The 21252-nt window shown below is 42.8% G+C and overlaps 2 protein-coding genes across 2 annotated transcripts in view; one reads left to right on the top strand and one right to left on the bottom strand.

Annotated features, from left to right (window-relative positions):
* Window positions 1-2731: 2731 nt before the first annotated feature.
* Window positions 2732-7578, top strand: LOC310818696 (insulin-like growth factor-binding protein 3; the record flags this gene model as incomplete). Its single annotated transcript, XM_083689701.1, has 4 exons — window positions 2732-3101; window positions 4045-4301; window positions 5416-5535; window positions 7453-7578. 4 exons carry the CDS (start codon window positions 2732-2734, stop codon window positions 7576-7578), a joined length of 873 nt encoding a protein of 290 aa, XP_083545827.1.
* A 2533-nt stretch (window positions 7579-10111) lies between these two features.
* The window catches only part of tns3 (tensin 3), a 43668-nt gene continuing 32527 nt past the window's right edge, over window positions 10112-21252 (bottom strand). Inside the window, exons 17-27 of the mRNA XM_083690095.1 lie at window positions 19815-19959; window positions 19017-19633; window positions 18411-18497; window positions 18168-18299; window positions 16108-16203; window positions 15816-15893; window positions 15170-15247; window positions 13784-13952; window positions 13484-13552; window positions 13299-13328; window positions 10112-12610 (exon numbers count right to left, since the gene is read on the bottom strand). Of these exons, the coding sequence (XP_083546221.1) occupies window positions 12466-12610; window positions 13299-13328; window positions 13484-13552; window positions 13784-13952; window positions 15170-15247; window positions 15816-15893; window positions 16108-16203; window positions 18168-18299; window positions 18411-18497; window positions 19017-19633; window positions 19815-19959 (1646 nt within the window). The 3' untranslated portion in view covers window positions 10112-12465. The remainder of the gene's footprint in view (window positions 12611-13298; window positions 13329-13483; window positions 13553-13783; window positions 13953-15169; window positions 15248-15815; window positions 15894-16107; window positions 16204-18167; window positions 18300-18410; window positions 18498-19016; window positions 19634-19814; window positions 19960-21252) is intronic.

The following is a 21252-nucleotide window of genomic DNA, read 5'->3' as shown; positions in this document are numbered from 1 at the left end:
TGTAGACCTGTCTGTTAACAGTCGGCAGGCCGCCAGGGCTTGTTGGCCACGCACTGATTTTGACAGGGAGTTCCAAGAAATTCTAAACGCAAAGGCAATTGTACACCACCTCTCTCTTATATTGTTATTCTTTGTACGAGGGCTTTTTTGACACTTTGTTCTGGTATGTTCGTTCACTCAATCATCTGTTTTCTATTAATATCCAACCTAAATATGCTATCGATGTAATTACTTAGGAATCTCTCGCATCCACGTGAGGAATGTGTCCGGATCGGATATGAGGTGATAGCCAAGTATATGGGCTTAGCCCTTTAGCTGTTTGGCCTAGATTCGTTTTTTTTCCGTATGCCCCAGATACCCATGTCAGATCAGTGATTTCCTCACAAGGAAGGGAGGAAGGAAGGAGGATGGATGCATACGAGTATTCAAATGGGGCCCAAATCCATCTCCACAGGGTTGCGGTCAATTCAATCTAAATTCAGTAAATGTAAATTACAATTCAATGATAGTGGATAGGGCATTTACAGTATTTCCAATGATTTCTCAATAAACAAATGAAAATGAGAAGCTTTTTACATCCGAAGTTGATCCATTTAAGAATTGTAAATTCAAATCATTTCCTGAATCGACTGAAATCGAAAAAATCGAATAGACCCCTCACCCTGATCTCCACCACAGATGGAGTGCATATGAGGATAGGGTGACATTGCAAGCCCAGCTGAGTCAGGCCAGATGTCAAGTTCAAAGCACCGGATGCATTCTGAAAAGCACTGACGATTTTCAACCTTTTGGACTTTTTAGAGATTGTGTTGCTGTTGTTGTTGTTTTGTTGTTGTTGTCAACATCACACTATTGACTTGGATTTACAATATCTGGGGTGGTGAAAAAGATAAACAGGCCATGGTACTAGCTGAAAGGATTTACTTTGATTCAACTTCAAAATTAACTCAGAGGACTTTCCTGCATTAATTGTACAGTATTAGTTTTCATAATTGACTGTCGTTGTATCGTTTATACTATTTGTTTTATGAGTTAATCGAGGGATATTTGCATTGCTCACATACTGTATAGCCACATATAATCTACTTATGTACTTAAGGTTTGTATACATAATCTTCTCATTAAAATTGGGTAAAATTTAGTCTCCTGACCCTGCCACCAACGTTAAACTGAATCCACTCTAGTGGTCCAGTCCTGTCACACACACACACGCACGCATGCACACACGCACACACGCACACACACAAACACACACCAAATCAGCCTTGAAAAGTGAACCTTTAGAATGTGACGTCATTATTGAGACCAATGGTAATCCTGTAACAAACAAAGAGACGTGCGTCAATCTATTGGCCTTGTGTTCCGTATAAGCACATGGGAGTAAGGAGATGACCAGTATGACCAGGATAATAGGCTTTTAATATACAAAGAGTAGGCTATAGTCATGCTGTATGACTACCGAAATGGTAAACATTGCATTAACACCTTGGAACTTGTTGTTTCCAAACTACGCAGTGCATTTTGAAGATAATTAGCCATTTGTATGACCAGTGACACACACACACACACACACACACACACACACACACACACACACACACACATCCACACACACCTGTTGTAATGGGTATCTGTTGTGTTTGTACCCTGATAAACACAACTATGTAAGACACATAAGATCAGAGTCTGAGGTGTATTTTGATGCAGCAATTGATCAATACACACACTACAGTAGGTGCAACCTGGGGGGTCTATCCAATATGGCATGCTTTTCCAATTGCTACATGTCTCTCACGCTGATATTGATTGACGTATATTAATAATACTCTCAAGTTCACATGAAATGCTCAGGTTGAAATCGAGAGTGTTCATTCAGAACAACAACAAACGGTCCTTAGGCTATATTTGTACATGTACATTCAACTGAAGATTGCAAAGACGTCATACAACTAAAAATAAAGCTAGCTTTTGTCAGACGGATTGTGCTGGTGTACCGAAGGGGAAAATCCACAACAATCCGTTTGAGATGCTTAGCCTTTCAATAACAGAAATTAAGTCAGTGAAATCATGAGTTATCGCTTGTTTTATTTAAAGGGGCAATCTGTAATAGATTTTGTACATCTGTACATCCATTTTTGGGATTTTTTAAATCAATGATATATAGCCATTGATTCTGGAATAATATAACTTACAAATGCCTCATGAGCTTATTTCAACTGTCTTACCCCATCAGAACCCAACATATAAGTTTGTTTTACTCCATGTAAACAAACACTGTATAACTTCAAAACATTTGATTTCATGGATGGTCAGGCCTTGCATTCATAGCTCTGTCTATGACATTGAGACTGGTTACATTTTTCCAGCCCCATCCTTGAGGTGTTTCCCTAAAAAGTGGTGGGGAGACCACTTTGTTGTTTGGATTACAGATTGCCCCTTTAACTCATCGAGGCAACTTTCTGAATATTCTACTTTTGCTTTTTGTTATTATTTTCAAACTATGATTCTACGAACTATGAACTCGAAAAGGGCTATCAAAACGAACACACAAGTATCAGTGAGTAGACACTATCCCCCACATAGGCAAGTCACTTGAGGGGGTGTGACTTTGCAGTAACAGGCTCTATATATCGAGACGTTTTGTAGAATGTGTCTTCATGTGAATGAGACACGCACCAACTGCGGAGTTAAACTCAGGACAATAACTCACCACTTACATCCTGAAATTACTATGGAGACCTCTTTTCGCACGCTTTGCATGACAGTTGTCCTGGCATCGATTACACGGAGATCAGACGCGGTAGGGCCTGTTATCCGTTGCGAACCATGTGATGCAGGAGCGCGGCTGCTGTGCAAGCCCCTGCCCAAGGACTGCGCCGAGAAGGTTCGCGAACCGGGATGCGGGTGTTGCATGACCTGCGCGCTGGCCCTTGGGCAGCCTTGCGGGGTATACACGGGGAGATGCGGCTCCGGCTTGTCTTGTCAGCATCAGCCCGGCGAAACGAAACCTCTCCAAGCTCTGCTTGAGGGACGTGGTCTTTGTGCAAACGCTACCAATAAGAGGTCCATCGGTACTTTACCCCCAGTCAATGAGCTACAAGGTAAATACATGGTATTTTTATTTGTACATTTAAACAACAAAAAAAAACGTGTTCCAAGGTCTTTACGCATACCAACTGACTGTCACGTTTATTTATGCAGAAATTATTGATTATTTTTTATTTTGATGGATGCATTGTCTTATTTATAATTCCTTATTACAATAAGTTATCCGCCCTGGGCAATCACTGGGCAAGTTTCTTTCTATGATCGAAACTGTACCAGCGCGTAACTGAGTCCTCCTTGATGTTTTTAAGACCATTCTTTTATGGTCACCAGGTGAATAGGATAAATGTCTCTATAAATTCTATAAAAATGTTCGCTTTTATAGAATTTCCTCATTTATAGCTTTTTTGGGATTAACAATTGATGTTTCTATAAATACAACTCTTTAAGACCCCTGTCTATATCAGATTGATGTTAATGTTTGACCTTGTAATTTCACTGCATCATGTTTCTTCTTTGCTGTTCTCTCTCTCCACGTTGTGGGGTTGTCAAACAGTGGGACTAACTGATTGTGGATCTGTATAATCATTGCTGTCTTAGAGGTTACATTGGCTTATCAGATAAAGTCAATGTGGAGAAGCTCTCTGCAATAATCATTTAACAAATGTTCCACTATATATTCCTAAATTGAGGCAAATCAAATCTTCCTTACAAAAATGCATTATTCAAAGTATATATGACCCCGTAACTGAACTGCCTAACCCCCTCTACCACCTTAAATGATATGAGGGTATAGTTGAGCTTCTAGGAACTTCTTGACTAGATGCCAGAACTTTTAGGACCAGCCCTAATAGGCCATTCATTCGTTTTTTGTGGAAGTTGTATAACATATTTCACTGTGTTAATCCATGTCACCATTGTGTGGTATTTTTGGTAACCCATTATCCACACTTACACAAAACAAAACAAAAAACATGAATTGCTGTCTCTGTTTGGCAGCAGAGAGTGTTGGGACGGAAGAGCGAAACACTACTGGGCCAGTCCTGGAAGTCCCCTCCAGTACTCACAGACCTCCCGTTGGACCCCCCAGGCTACCCCATCATCCCTTTCTCCTTCATCACGCCCCTGCCAAGGCTGAGGTCATTCGCCGGGAGCAGCTGAAGAGGGCCCAGAGCTTCAAAATGGAGGAACTTCCTGCAACACTCCACACAGACCAGCAGAACTTCTCTCTGGAGTCCAAGCAGGAGCCTGAGTATGTAAGTACCAGTCAAACCTACCCAGTCAGACCTGGGACCAATATGTATGCATAATACTGAAATGGATTTGAGGTGTGCTTAATTTAGCTTAGAGCTGGCACTTTTGGGAGTATTTCATTGGTTCCATTGTACCAGACAAACTAAATCCATTGGTTCCGTTGTACCAGGCAAACTAACTAAACAAACTAAATAAAAGTACAGCTCAAGTATTTCAAAGTATTGTATTTGACCCAGGTCTGGTCGAAATGTTTTTCTCTCTCTGCCATCTACCAGAGGGAATGTTTTTCTCCTCTCTTACCCTATGTTTTGGTGTTTTTCTCACTCGGCGGTTGATGAAATGTTTGGGGTATTGGTGTTGACGGTCAGCTGGCAGGGCGGCGGTTGGGAGATTTGGCACGGCGGCCATTGGCTACGGTCGGTGGCTCTGCGGCTGACCCGGGTCAGGCTGTTGTTTTGACCGCGGGGCGTCCGCGTGCCGGGTGCACTAACGCAGAGCGGGGCGGATGATGGATTGGCCCCATGCGTGTGCCTGTTGGGACGCCCTGCTTCTATTTTTGAGCCTCTCTCTCTCTCTGGCTGAGGGAAATGAAGGGCGAACAAAGAATGAGCTATGGCTGTAGGGGCCCTTTGATCAGTGACTGGAGTTGGGATTCAGGGACTAGCCTGCCGGCTCTCCTTCTTAGGGCTTCTTTGAATGCTACTTTATTCCCCAACCTTCGTGTAAAGTGTTAGGGTTTCTAAGCGGCTTTGGCAAAATACGTAAGCCCTCACAAGGTGGTCAGATGAATTCATTTCCTATTAGCTGCCTCTCTTACTTATCCCCAACCACCATTGTTTGGCTATTACTGAAGAGCAGTGCGGTACAACTGAAGCTTGGTGTAATGCTAACATACCTATCGATGCTACTGGAGCTTTTGGATTGAACTGCACTTGCTGAGATTACCCTTGTGGTTTGTGGCAGTTCGATTGTTTGACTATTCAAGGTAACTTGACATTCTTGTTCTTTGCACTGTAAACAGTGTGCTTTTGGCTCCTTTTTTCTTATCATAACCAGGAAGTCAATGAAGTGATGCAGGTAAAGACTGTCTGTTTGTTTCCTCTCCTGTGTTTGTAGGGTCCCTGCCGAAGAGAGATGGAGAGCATCCTCAATGGATTAAAGATCACAGACATTCTCAATCCCAGAGGGTTCCGTATCCCAAACTGTGACAAGAAGGGCTTCTACAAGAAAAAACAGGTAAGAAACCCCCAAAAAACACAACCTTGCAAAAATAAATATTAACTGTAGCGGCGAAGTACAGAACAGTCAGTTGACCCAGGCACCTTGGCATTGTCACAAGTGCTAATCATGTACAGTATCAGTTAAGAAGTCCAAGAAAGACCATTGCAACAATGTTATAAACTCTCATAAGACTGTTAGAAACTCTAAAAGACTCATTTCGGACAATCTTCTCTCCTACTCTCTAGACTCAATGTCAGAGACTTGACACACTGAAGATACAGATCTGCAGTGGATCTGTTCCAGATCTTGAGTCGTCCCACTGCTGCAGAGTAGTAGTTATTAGAGCATCATTACTGTGCTGCTACACCAGTTGGGGTAGACCGACCATAGACGTTTGGCTCTGGAGTGATGAACCACAAAGCCAAAACCAAACCTCCAGTGGGGGCTGAAACGGTTAGTCGTCGAACGGTAAACCCTCCCAGGGAGACAGACGTCAAGGTGGCCACCGGCACCCGACACGCTCTCCCCATAATTGCCGGACTTTCGGAAAAGCCAGCCCCAGAAATAGAAGCTTCAGCCCATCTCCGCGTTCGCGTGGTCGCGCCCACAATCGGTTTATAATAAATGAGTGGCCCTGACGCTTTTCATATGGAGGCACTTAGTCTCTCCTCCCGCGCGCCATGCCATCACCAAAGCAGATTTTTCTTATTACATGGCAGTCTCCCCTGCCTAATGGAAGTGTTCTCCTTGACCTGCAATCATCTTAGTACCAGGGTACCAACGCAAGGCTCATTGTCTTTGTTTATTTAGAATGTAGGCTACTGTATATCCCTTAGGCCAGGAGGGAGTGGCAGTCAATTCATGTCTTCGAGTTTAATTCTGCGGTTGGCATGACTCGTAGCCCAAACATTTCTTATTAGCTATAAATGTATACATAGTTTGGGAATAAAGTGCATGGTGAAATTAGAAGATGGAAATGGCAAAGCGATTAAAAATGTTTTCCTCCTCGATGAGATGTACATTTTAAAAGAGCTGTTACATGGATTATTTTTTTTTCTTCTGGGGTTTTGTCTTCTTTTTATTACTCAAGCTACTGTGTTTAACTCCGGTTGAAACATTTTACTCATTTCAAAAATATGAACTCACCCTAATTTAGTAAAAAACTAGATACCGAATTACATGATTGTGACATTTTGTCTATCTGTCCGCCTGTTGACAAGCTGTACTGATGTTATGCCACAGGAGAATAGAGTGCATTGAATTGGGCAGTCCTTTCCATAAGCACATTGATCTGATGGGCTTGATTGTATCGTAAGAGTCAGATACTTAGCCTAAAATTTTTTTTTTAGGATCAACTCAGATTGTGTTATGGAGCTACAACATTTGCCTTTTGCGCTTCACATGAATGGCTGCACGTTTTACTAGCGAAAAGGGTGACCTTTAGTAAAATTGGCAGTAAAATAACAGCCCTTGGGTAACTCCAGAGACTCTGTAAGTCATTTGTAGTACCCATAATTTGGAGCTGTGGGGTATAATCAGCAACAGATGATTTGTACTGGCCACCGGCTCCCGAAAATAGATCTTGGGTCTCAGTTGTTCACAAACGGGCCTAAGCAAATATTTTACCAGGTCTCTGTTTACCTTTAAGCTCTCTATATGTGTGTGTAACAGGAGGTAGACCGTAAAAGCAGCTCAAAATACCAGCATGTGTCCGATGGCCAAGTTCGACGTCTCCTCAGCACAAAATGGACGTTAATGGCTTTAACCGTTTAGTCTCTCTTCTTGAGTCCTTGCATAGTTGGTCAGGTAGTTACCCATTGTGCTGTATATACGACTGTATTTATTGATGGTTATCTAAGAAATGCGTCTTATTTTCTCTCGTTCCTCTCTCTCTCTCTCTCTCTCTCTCTCTCTCTCTCTCTCTCTCTCTAGTGCCGTCCGTCCAAAGGCAGAAAGCGAGGGTTCTGCTGGTGTGTGGACAAGTACGGCCAGCCATTGCCAGGTTTTGATGGGAAGGAGCGAGGAGACGCCCAGTGCTACAACTCCGAGAGCCAATAGGGCCAGAGAGCACACAGCAGGAGCGAGAGAAGGAAAGAAAGAGAGAAGGAGAGAAAGAGGACCTGTGAACACATGAAGAGACTCTAAGGATATTGGAAGAGATGTCCGATATGACTCTGCCTGCCTGGACATTGAAGGCATTGAGATTCATGTCTGTCTTGCCCTTGTGACCTTTTGAAGGGGCGGGGCAGGCGGATGAGCTTAAGATGAGGAAAGGACTCATCCAATCAGGCTCCTTCTGTCAGACACACCCTCTCCTGTGCTACATTGTACGGACGGAATCTTCGTAGACTCTGAGGGGGCAAACCAGACTGTTATACCTCTAAGAAGGACAGAATTCAGGATTTTATTATTCACTTTTTTTGCAAAAGGGTCAGCCCTGATCACAGACTTGATCACAGAGACTCGTCCATTTGTCACTGAGACTCGTCCATTTGTGTCAATCCTCAAGGAGAGCTGTACGCTAACGCACAATTAAGTGGCACTATACACGCGTGTGCATGTTTGAGATGTTTTAGCTAAGATTATAGTGGTACGTATGTGATTCTGACTGCCTGGCTATATCATTTGAATTATTTGTGTACTGTATTTATGGTCACGAGTGTACAGTACGTAAAAAAGGACAGCGAGTGTATCTGTCTTTCTATGTGACCATATGGGGTGCTGTCCCTGGTGCACTGTGCGATGCGTTCATCGCAGCCTAACACCTTCTCATTCTGTGCCTATTGATTCAACAGCTTTTACTCCATTCAGTATCACAATGCTGATTCACTTCCTACACCTCAGGACCCTTTACATTTAAAAGGGAGTTGAAATGAAGCTTTTGGATGTTCTACTTCCCTATGCAGCTCATATACAATGTATGGACGAATATAACTTATGTGGTACAGTTATTTGCTCTTTATGGTACAGATTGAGAGAAGGACATTTATATTACATTTCCCAGGATTGGGTGGTCATTGTAGTATCTTTGTCAGACTTACATAAACTGGATGTTGGCATAAAGGGCACAAACCCTTATGTTTCATGTTTGTTTGAGTTTTCAATGATTCTTTTTCATCATTAAGCTGTGCCTTGGTTACAGGCAAATACGCTGTATGCATGTGTAATGCATCTCTCAAATGATTATTTTTCAGTTAATAAAGGCAGTATAAGCTGACATCTAAGCTATGCGATTTGTTTGTGTAAGCGTATTGTCTGAATATGCTTAAAATATAAACCTCTCCATGGTTAATAGTAATGAATAATTGCTAAGATAACTCTATGTCCGTCACAAGTATTGGGGTATTGTATGCAAAATACATATTTCTGTTACCCTGTGTAAATTCACATATAAAGTTATCTCTAAAGGTCTTTCTCTTTCCTTCTTGGTGATTAGCATGCGCTAGCTCTGGAAGCTAACATATTTCTGTTCATCCAAGGTGGTGTATATAGAAATCTGTTTTGATTCAGCCCAATATGTGGGCAACTACCCTGTCTTATGAAATGATTGGTTGAGAACTCAGTGTTCCCACAGCCTCTGGGTTACAAACCAGAGCACATAATTACCCCTGTTATTGAGGGAAAGCTATTTTGTACACATTTCCTCACTTCAAATAAAAGCTTATTTTAATGAAGTAAGTGGTATTGGTGTCTTCATTCTAAGAAGTTGTGTGTGTGTGTGTGTGTGTGTGTATGTGTGCGTACGTGTGTGTGCGTGTGTGTGTGCGTGTGTGCGTGTGTGCGTGTGCGTGTGTGTGTGTGTGTGTGTGTGTGTGTGTGCATGTTCACAAGTGTGTGTTTTTGTGCTGCTAAGTTGACTTGCGCTACTGTAATTAAACTTACAGTGCCAATAAAGAAGATGTGTCAGTAGAAATGATAGTACAAGTCACACAGAGGAAGTACAATAACCACATACACAGGTCACAGAGTTCACTCAGCGTTACAAGATTGTGTGTTACTACCACCCTCTGCTGACTGTACGTGGAATAAAAGTGGTGTACAATTCCTACTCTCAGATTAAAGGCACTGTCAGTATTGTTTTGGGTAGCGTTGAATGATTTAAATATACTCCCTGATTATGATGAATATGACTATGATATTGGCAGGGACCTCATAATTCAATACCAAGGTACATATGTAGGGTACCACCTCTGACATATTGTAATTCTATATTTATCATGATTCATATGTATGTATTGCGATTCGACTGCAATACAATAGGTGGGTGGAAGTGAAAATGTCAGAATATACAATGTATATCTGTTGATTTTAACTCACTCCTATTATATTGTTTTCATTGCCATTGACATCAACCATACATCTGTTTTTCAAGAATGAAAAGGGGCAGGAAGGGGAGAAATGTGACCAATATGTATCTTAAATGGTGCAGATCAAACTTGTAAATACAGTATAATGATACACAGGGCATTTTATACAGTAATGTAAAAAGTTCAATTTTCAACTGTAATTTTTGCACAGCCATCCATACAAGTGGAATATTGATTGAGAAGAGAGAATTTGACCTACTGAAGAAAGAAATGGACCAATGACATCACTTTTCCCTTTTGTTTATTTACATCAAACATTGACAATGCCATTCTCATATGCAAATGAGCTGTTCGTGTCACTTGCAGATCAATATGAAACATAACATAAAATATAATTATTCTTCCAAATGTGAGATAGTAAATGTATTATGAGGTACAGACACTACATGATATATGACTACTGTATCATGAGCAAATATTACAACATAACAAAAATGTACATACAACAAATGTATATCAGCAACATTATTTTGTATTAGGTTCCTCCCCGGGTTACATATTTATTTGAGATTGAAAGAGAAGAAAGTGACCATGAAAAAGCACAATAGAATGAACACTTCAATAATAATCATCTCAAAAACATTGTCCCTTGGTAAGATGTGGACTGAGGGTATATTACTTATTCCATTGTTGTTCCAAAGCAAGAATATTGTACATCATTGACAGATAACTTTGGACATATCAGAACTTATAATAGCACAATATAAACAGTGAATTCAAACAACTACTTGTTGTTTCAACGCACATACATACATATATATACTTTTTTTTTCTAAATTTCAAATGAAATATACAGATGTCCTCTAAATATATTTTTAACACTGAGACATTGCAATATATAGTTATTGGCAATAAAATGCCATCAAAATGACAACTCAAAACACTCATTTGACAACAGCTAGAGGAATGTCAAATTGTTTCTTTAAGATTCTTCTAGACAAAGTACTAATGTATTTTCAAACAAGTCATGTTGACTAATTATAAAATATATTAGGGAATACATATAAAATATTTGTTCTGTTGTTGGATTTATTTATTTTAACACATAGCTTTCAGCTTGCATTTTGGATGCACTCTTGTTGTTTTTTTTGATAGTGGTTACTGTATGTCACAGTACATTTCCTTAGCTGAGTAAGAACACAATTCAACAGGATGAACTGGGACAATATAACACAGTTTAAGGAGATGCTACATGATTTTCACTAATTCTTTAGATAACATGTTGGCTTAAATTCCCGCTGGGGCCATATATACTGAAAAATGTATGCACTCACTACAATGTAAGTCGCTTTGGATAAAAGCGTCAGCTAAATGGCATATATTATTATTATAAAAATGTAACCACTTTCAAATTCATAGAGCTCTGGATGCAAGGACTGAACATCCATTAAAATGATAGTTTTAAACCATGTGTTGAAGCTATACAGTGTTTGTTTTCAATTACATTGTTTACAAACAATGGAATAAAACAATCTTATATTCTGCATTCCGATGAGGTAAGACAGTTGAACGAAGCTCATGAGGCATTTCTAACTTATATTCTTCATGGATGTACCAATCCCAGATTGCCTCTTTAGGCGTTGACTCTATGGTACATGATATAATGTTAATCGACTTCTTTTCTCATTAGACCACACAGTCCTCAGTTTAAGGCCAAACAACTTTTGCAAAAATAAACATTTTCTCATGGGAGTGGGGAGGTGTGCCCCTCTCTGTCCAATCAGGTAAAACAGGGACCCGTTTTGGCTTGTGAGTGCTAATTTTAGAACTAGTGGCTGAACATATACAATCCTGTAGCATCTCTTTAAGGTAAATAGAAGTCAAATATCACTTAGTGATGTGATGCATTTATAAAAATAGAAATTTGACATTGCATAGATAAAGTAAAGAGAAATGATCCTGTAGGCAGCAGCCCTATAAGGATTTCACATTACCCATTGTTACATAATAGCTAGCTTGAGTAATGCTCTATATAGTTTCTTTCTGTTTGGTTAAATATTAGATACATTATCTAATTGTCTATAGTGTTACATATCGTAAGACCAGTTAAAGAGACTAACCATAAGACCTAGGTCAAATACATATGAAATATATTTGAGGTGTACTTGATATCGAGTTACTATTCCATTGGTTCCATTGTACCGGGAAAACGACATCAAGTACAGCTCAAGTATTTAACATGCATTATGTATTTAACACAGGTCTTCCAGCCATTGTGAGATGTAGGCCTACCTACCATAAATGGTGAGAGTATGATTAACACATTTCTTAAACCCTAGAAACCATAGGGTATAAAAAGATGGGATACATAAAACTGTAAACCCTTTCGAGACAGAAATACAAACATCTGTATTAGATCTACAACAATAAATGGAAAGAAAATACACATCTTATAATAAACCTGTTTTATATTCTCTTCTCTTCCTTGGGAATCATCCCTAATGTTCATCAGAAGAAGAGAGTCTGTTGACAGAAGTCCAAAGTTCAAAAGTTCAGGGTTCATCTTCATGAAAGATCCCATTGGCTCTTGCATGATGTTGGACCAGTATAACCTTGCCTCAACGTTGCCTCAACATTGCTACTTGGTCTTTTGGGAACCAATCATCACCTTGGAGACAAAGTTGACGATGGCGCTGGCGGGCTGCTCGGGGTCGTGCTCGGCGAACAGGTGACACACGTTGTCCATGGCGCTGCCCGTCTTTCTCGCCACGAAGCCGAAGATCCTGGAGAGGAGCATGGCAGAGGGAGACTTAGGGTATTTACTTACACTGCATGGATCAAGCATGTCTGTGGGGTTGTGTTCTAATACAGTACCAGTCAAAAGTTTGGACACGCCTTCTCATTCAATGGTTTTTCTTTATTTTTTATTATTTTCTACATTGTAGATTAATATTGAAGACATCAAAACTATGAAGGAACACATATGGAATTATGTAGTAAACAAAAAAGTATTAAACAAACCAGAATTCGTTTTAGATTTTAGATTCTTCAAAGTAGCCACCTTTTGCTTTGATGACAGCTTTGCACACTCTAGGCAAGTTTGTGTCCAAACTTTTGACTGGTACTGTATCCACACTAACATAGGCTACCTCCAAAAATGGGTGATGCACTGGCTATGTATCCCAAAAGGCTGTTCAAATGTGAACAGTAGATATTAGAAGGTAGATCTCCTGGATCTAGAATTACCATCTAAAGAACTCTGTGGATCCACTAACTTGATCTACAGCTTTCCTCTTTCTCTCTGGGTCCGATGCCTTTACCCAGAGAGGATAGAACAGTGATATGTCCTATATCTATACTTCTTATGTCCTATATCTATACTTCTCTAAAGCAAGTTTCTCCTCGACCAAAGCAGTAACAGGCTTCATCGGTAAGGCTTTTTTGCCTCTTTGCATAAGTGCAATGACTTACTTTGCTGAAGTGCAGCCGTTCTTCGTCCACCTGTGAATGAATGGGAGAAAGAACACAGAAACACATGTATATACTGTTTATCATCATTCGAAATACGCTTGAGAAAATAATAACTGACAAACCGACGAGACGGCGATCACCACGCCCTTATTTATAACATGTTGATTCAGGGAATCGTTACTCACTTCCGATCTTGAGGGTCCAAAGCACAGAATATGACAGTGTTGACAGCATAATGCCGCCTGAAGAACAGCCTGGGAGGAAGCAGGAAGGGAGAAGAAAGACAGAAAAAAACAAAAAGAAGGAGCTTTATAGTGATGTGACAAGACTTGTATAATCATACAAAGATGGTCATATCTGGTGCATGAATGAATGTGCGTGTGCATGTGTGTGTGTGCATGGAAGGTGAGCGTGCGTGCGTGCGTGTGTGTGTGTGTGTGTGTCTGTGTGCGTGCGTATGCGTGTTTTTGTGCTCCACCACTCACTTCCTCTGGTTGTCGGTGAGGGTGATGCCCTGGGAGGAGACTTTGAAGTGGACCACGGTGGAGGTCGGTAGAGGGTCTGAGCTCAAGGTCACACTAGTGGCCTTCTGGACTGCCTGGTATCCCGTCAGAGACTCCATCTCCACGGACCCCAGGAACCACACGTTACACGCTGCAAAGTCCACAGGAGAAAACACTAAGGAACGGCTGTTGCCCAGTATACGGTAGGTGTAGCAGGGGTGATTTGGAATCACGTTCCTGTAATGAGGTTGCCCTGTATGACACATGTAAACTCAAGTGTCACCGCCTCAGCCCTTGAGGATGTCCTCTCGGCCTAGTGGTAGATGCTTGGGTCTTCCACATGGGAGACCTGAGTTCAAACCCTATGTACATTTCAGGTCTTGTCTGGAAATAATCCCCATGCCCCCTATACCCTTGACAGTTGTATAGATCTGATTCTGAAAGTTGCACCTAGCCTATCAAAGGGCAAGATGGAGTGAACACCATCTTGCTTTTACCTATCTGATCCTTTCAGATCTACACAAGCGTCTGGGGTGTAGGGGGCTATGGGTTGTTTCTGGACAGGGCCATGGTGTCTGTCCAATATATTCAAGACATCACTTTTTATGTGCCTTTCGTCCTTTTACCAAACCCCATCGGTTAGCACAATGGTCATATATCGGCTTGGTTAGTAATGATGGATCATCGGTTGGTCATGGGTCGTGATCTTAGCCCACGAAATTATAAGATCACTAGAATGGACACATAGGTTCCAGAGATACAATGAAAGGGCGGCCATATTATTCAGGAGATTAAACTACAGTTAGATGCAGTCAGAAACGACCTAATCACTTGACATGTTCCGTAGTAAAGCTGTAAAGACGAAGATGGCTGCCATTATCGGTGCCTTCCAGAATTTATATGTTTATGACATCAGCCACTCTAGGATAAGGCACGATAGGTTGGACTTTATCATGAATAAAGTGACCACTGAGGGATGTTGTTAGGCAACCCCTCAGCTGTGACTTTATTCACGATAAAGTACCGACTTGAGTCCCTTATTTGTTTTATGCAACGGTCACAAAACAAAACAGAGAATTGTGGCAAGAAAACAACGCCTTCATTGTTTGTTTCGTGATAGATTGGTGGCTTCTGCCCTGCACTCTCAAAACGTTCAAATATAGTTCTCAAAACGACCACTGTTGTCAAGGTGACATGATAAACAAATCTTCATAATTCGAGTGTTTGCGCAGGGATATTGCATTGTATGGTAAACAGTGCAAAACACGTTATCACTGTTACTTTTTCGGGGAATAAAGCATGGCTTCGAACGCCTCTCACAATGCCTGTTCTGATCAAACCGTTGTATAATAGGTGTCTTAGCCATACCTGCTCCTTGTTTGAGGAGCTCAGCAGCAGAGTTGGTAACAGACTGTGAGGAATTATCCACCACGTCTTCAACAGGATCTACAAACGAAAACAAAGAACCATTGATGAGCCAAATGCTTGAAATGAAAAGGGGTTATTGAGTTCTCCTTTTCTCTTGCCTCCTCGGTTTCCCTTCCCCTTTTCCATTAATGACATGAATCTATGCCTACCACGTATAAGTAATTCATCTCACTTGACAGGAGCAGCATGCACAAGCTTATAGATATAATCATGCATCAATTTATAGTCTAGTGCAATTTTCCCCTGCATCATTAAGCTCAACAGAGGGAGAGAGGGGGGAGTCTCATCTTTTAGCTTGCTTTACAGGAGGACGCAATTAATGTGTTGTAATAAATGTATGTCTATTGATCATAATGTCTATTGTTTGATATAATATACAAGGGCTGGATAGCGTTAAAGAGGGTGCAACCTATTGAACGTTGTTGATAGCAATGTTGAAAATACAGCTGACTTCTTTACTTAAGATGTCAAAGAGACATACAGTATCTGTTCTGGAGAGTATATTTCTATCTGAACATTCCAAAAATGTGTTGCCCTCCTGAACAGGCCCCTGATGTGTAAAGGATGATGGGACGTGACCTCTCACCTCTGTCAGGTATGATGAGTTTGCAGGGCAGGGCCAGGGGAGTGATGGAGTGCTGGCACACCAACGCTGTTAGACTACCTGTTTGATGAAAACAGAATTAACTTACAACACATCTTGGTTCAATAGACCACAACAGAAGGTAACAAATGCAGTTCCCTACAGCAACTAGTAGAGGGCGCTCTGTGCCATTCAAGTGTTCCTGTTAGTACCGAAAATAACCAGTAGGTGTCCCTATTTTACCACTGTCTCCAACTGTGCATGACAAGTGTACAATACTTCATAGCAAACTCACCAAAGTAGGGCTCATTGGGACAGCCCTTCAACCTCACTCCCTTCTGAGTGCACTCAATGAGGAAGTGTCGAACCAGTTCATTGGACAGATCTCCTCCTATGAGAGAAAAGAAAGAAAGAACGAGAGAGAGAGAGAGAGAGAGAGAGAGAGGGGAAGGGAGAGAGAGAGAGAGGGGGGTGGGGGTGGGGATAATGAGAAACATGTCATCTCACTCCAAACAACAAGAGGTTAGGATATTCTGGTCAATTACAAGGCGAGGTGGCCATTATTTTTTTCTCTGACACTTGTTTGGGTAATGTATGCAGTTGGGGAACAGGCGTCCCAATAGTCTGTTCTCCATTCCTCGCATACTCCTTCCTCGCTTCCTTCTCAAAACACATTGGAGGAGAAGATCTCAGGTTACTCATGTTAGATATTCTCCTCCAGTGCTTTCTGAGCAGGAAGCAAGGAGAGAGGAGGCGAGGAATAGAGGGAAAACTATTGGGACGCACCCCTGGTGTTATTTAAGGTAAACACAGCAGAGATTGTCAATATGATAGGCCTGTTTTTGCCACATCTCAAGCTGAGCTACAGAACAACTCTAAATATGAAATATCAATCTCCATCGAACTATCACCGATTCCTACGGCCACTATGAGCGACAAGAAACCTCATCAATCACTCCTGAGTTCTAGCAGTGTTACAAATCAACAACGTTCCCTCCGTGGGTCATGAGGAGTGTGTATTTGTGGAATGTCCCTGACACAAAGGTAATGAGAAGAAAGGTATTTTCCTCATGTTTGGATTAGGTTTCACACTCTTGAGGAGCCACAATGCCCTAGCTGGAGGTGTGGAGAGGGTCTGTGTCATGATGTCATAAGCGCCACAGCTGCCCATCCTACTGTGAGGCAGGGGGGAAACAATAGCACAGGTGTGTGTATGTGGGGGAGAAAGAGAGTGGGTGAGAGGTTACGTCTCAATGGGCTATGGGACTCTAGGACTGGGCATGAGGACCTAGTGGTCCATCATCATCCCATCATAAGCACCATTTTCTTTCTCGCGAGCATTTACATTCGAGTAGTTCAACTTGTTGATTGTCACTGAGCAAAGTTGGGGAGCTAGAGTTGTTCGTTTTCTCCTGTATTCGAGAGTGGTGTGTGTGGATCAGACCTTGGTTTTTAAACTTTGAGTGTTTGCATAAGCCTGTCTGGACTGCCAGTTGGACGGAGTTTATGCTTTGGGGTATATTCCATTGATTCCATTGTGCCACGCAAACTTAATCAAGCACAGATAAATATTTGACATGATATTGAATACAGAACCCAGGTCTGGTGTGCATTAGGTTAAATAATGTCATTTATAAGAACTTTTCAGTTTGACTTGATGATACTGGCTGTGAGCAGTCAGGTAGTCAATCTTCACACAAAAAATATCTGCCCAGTATGTCCTTAGTACTTAGTACTTAGTACTTAGTGCATGAACAATAAAACAATTCCAAAACGATGTATTTCAATGTGCTTGATAGAAACATCTATGTCAGGCGATGTTATGTGGGACAAAAAAACATCCCTGGAGAGGAGCCTGACATCTGAGTTGGTTTATTAAGCCGGCAGGTCCATTGTTTTGGTTTGAAACATTAGTCGAACATTTAAGCCTGCCTGGCAATTGAGGGATACTTGGCTTTATCACAACATTGCCCAGGAGAGAGACCCAAAGTGAGGGGATCTCACAGAGGAACAGTGGCAGGACGATCATGTTGCATTCATGGAGGTGAGTTCAGAGGGATGTAACAATAGATGACTTTTATGGTGATTGTGTGATTTTCCAGTATAAGATCAGTTGCCCTGTGTTGTATCCCTGTTATTGAAGCGAAGTGATGAATTTGCCCATAGGCACTGGCCTAGGATCTGCTTAATCTCCTCAAAATGTTAATCAGTTTCAGGTGGAAAACTTCACCCTACTCTACTGTTATGGAGCAGGGTTCTGGAATATGTCACACTTCAAACAGGATCGGCATAGATTAACTCCTCTAGCTCCACCCTCTCTCCACAACGTCTCTTTCCAGCAAATACCTACTGTACCTTTCTTGCTTTGCTGCAGGACAGAGGGAGGGGGTGTGGCCACCTTCATGGCCAATCCGTAGGCTCCTCTGAAGGAGTGGCTGTCTCGAACGATAAAGCTGCCAGGCTCCGTGTCCTTCAGGACCGAAATAGCTGCGTGGGGGAGAAGGACATAGACGAGAATTTAATGAGGGTAACATTGCCAGCTATTTTTGGGCCCGTTCTCCACTCAGTTGGAATGTGAGAAATTGGCGTTGACTGTACCTTGATCCCTTGAGATATCTGGCTTGTACCAAAATTTCGACGTGTCTTGGACAAATTTTACGGTCAACTGCTTGACGGCCAGCACATCTGGAAATGTGGTATAAGAAGAAAACAGTTAGCCAACAGCACAGAGCACCAACACAGCCATTCACTATAGTCATTTTATGAAGACATTCATAAGTGGCATATTCAAATGGAGCAGTGGTTATGTTCCAATATAGACATTGGCGTACCACATCGAAAGGAGCAATGCATTTGGTAATGCATTAGAGCAGTGGTTCCCAAAGTTTTAACAGTCATGTACCCCCTGTCGGTTATTTTGTAGCCAAATTAATATTCAATGAACACTATCCCTTACATATTAGACATTGTGATCATATTATTCTGTTGGATAGGGTGCATGCATTTATTTTTGGTACTGAGACTGCAATCGGCTATTCAACAGGACTGTTTGGGAAGGTAAATCACAGATTTATTTCGCGTACCCCCCTAGATCGATCCACGTACCCCCGGGGGTACGCGTACCCCACTTTGACAATAGTGGCATTAGAGCGATGCGAGTGTGGACCTCGGAACACAAACTGTGATCGACCGCGACAGGATTACCTGGCAGGGGCGAGGCGGTACCGGGCATCTGCGCTGAGAGGTCCGGCAGAACATTGGGGAAGGGGATACTGAGCGAGCTCCCGCTGTGGGGGCTGGAGAACCCGCTGAGGGCCGGAGAAGCCGTGCCCAGGGAGTGCTCCCCATCCGACGCCCTCCTCTTCTCGGGTAGCAGTGGAGGCTGAGCCTGGGTGTGCTGGAGCTGCTGGAGCTGCTGGAGCTGCTGGAGCTGCTGGAGTTGCTGGAGCTGCTGGAGCTGCTGGTTCCGACCCTGACCCTGATCCATGGAGGTCAGGAGGAGGCCCCTCTCTAACCCTCCTCCGTTCCCCAGGAGAGACGAGCCCGAGGCTGGGCAGTCGAGGCCGGAGTCGTCCTGCTCATCGAAGCTCCGCGCGGGGCTGTGGGTGAGGCCGTAGCGGCCCATGCGGCTACGCTGACTACCACGGGGAGAGCTGTGGGCGTTGGGGGCCGGGTGGGGGTGGGAGTTGGGTGGGGAATGATGCCCATAGTCCAGGGACATTGTGTGGGGAGGTGGCTGCCTGGGGGTGGGGTAGTTGCTGAGGGAGGAGTGGCGACTCAGGAGCGCCCCCTCTGGCCAGGACTGGCCTATCATGGATGGGCTAGGGACAGGATCAAGAACATAAGAACGTAAGGATCGTCCCAACATACAGTATGTGATCTAACTGTACAGTTACCATAATCTGAAGGCATAGGAATTTTACTTTTTTTATAATATAGTCTAAGTAAGGACATTTTGCATAAACATGAGCAGCGGCAAATACAATATGTGATTGGCTGTACCTGTCTGTCCGTTGGAGGGTCCCACTGATGGAGGCGGAGTGTGTGGAGCCGAAGGACCTATGGCAGTTGGGGGAGGAGTCTGGCAGCCCTTCATCTGCAGACAGGGGACCATGATGACCAATCATGTCAGAGTAACCCCGAGCATCTATGAATATGTAAGAGAGCCTAAATTAGGACAATGGACAATAACTAGGGACAAATACACAACACAATAGTGCAGTGTGGTCTTTCCTATTTGTAGGAATGCAATAAATATTGTACAGTATGCTAGACATTATACAGTGTTGACAAGAAAACCATTCAACAGGTTAAAACAGAAAATCTAATTTAAACGGCGTGGTTAGCAAGCAAGGGTATTTCCGATCCTTGCATGAAAATGTAATCATATGGACTGCCCCCAGGTGCAGGGCAATAAAATGCATCCCACTAACAAAGTAATCAGCGATGGAGTATTAAATGAATCTCCGTCTGCATGGCTTGACAGCCCCCATCGATCTGTGGGATGGAGTAGATTACTCCTGCCAGCGGTAAAATGACTGGGTCAACAAATCAGCTCATTCAGACAGATCAATGAAAACTCCCCCACTAAACTTAATTGACTAAAAGCTTTTATTTCATTAATCATTCCCTTGAGTCTCTGACAAGTGCCCCTGAGCATGTTTCTACACAGCTCAGCAACGTTCCTATGGGTAACTTCTTGGAAATGTGTGTGTGTGTGTGTGTGTGTGTGTGTGTGTGTGTGTGTGTGTGTGTGTGTGTCTGTGTGTCTGTGTGTGTGTGTGTGTGTGTGTGTGTGTGTGTGTGTGTGTGTGTGTGTGGGTGTGTGTGTGTGTGTGTGTGGGTGTGTGTGTGTGTGTGTGTGTGTGTGTGTCTGTGTGTGTGTGTGTGTGTGTGTGTGTGTGTGTGTGTGTCTGTGTGTGTGTGTGTGTGTCGGTCTGTTAGGGGTGCTAGACAGACGAGAGCTCCTGGCTTCTTTTTGTCCCTCTATCCCCCTTTATTTAAACAGAGCCACTTTCACTAGGGGGAAGAAAAGTGTTATTGTGCTCCGCTCCCCGACCCCACCGCAACCATAGCAACGCCGCTACCGCCGAACCCGGGTAATGGGGCACAGTGGGGGCATAACTCAGCCCCGGGCGCTGTCACTCTGGCACCCCCTCGGGCATAGGTCGCTATGGCAACAGACCAGTCAGGGGGTCAGACAGGGACAATGACGGACATGAGGGTCACGTCGATAATGAGACAGTTTCACTGCGTGTGTGTAACCTAACCCCTTACATCGTCACTCTCTTCACTCACCAATGACACACGCTCCTGACAGGAAAGAACTGTGCCAACTGCTCAGGAACTACTCCCTAGGAACCAACGGTGGCGGTCTCGTTTCAGGGGAGCCACAAGGAGGAGACACCAGGCCATATCAGATCCCATTTGTCCACCCTTC

This window comes from Argentina silus (assembly GCF_951799395.1).
Source record: "Argentina silus genome assembly, chromosome: 18".
NCBI classification, from domain to species: domain Eukaryota; kingdom Metazoa; phylum Chordata; class Actinopteri; order Argentiniformes; family Argentinidae; genus Argentina; species Argentina silus.
Note: the sequence above shows the minus strand (reverse complement) of the source record. Positions and strands in the feature narration are given on the sequence as shown.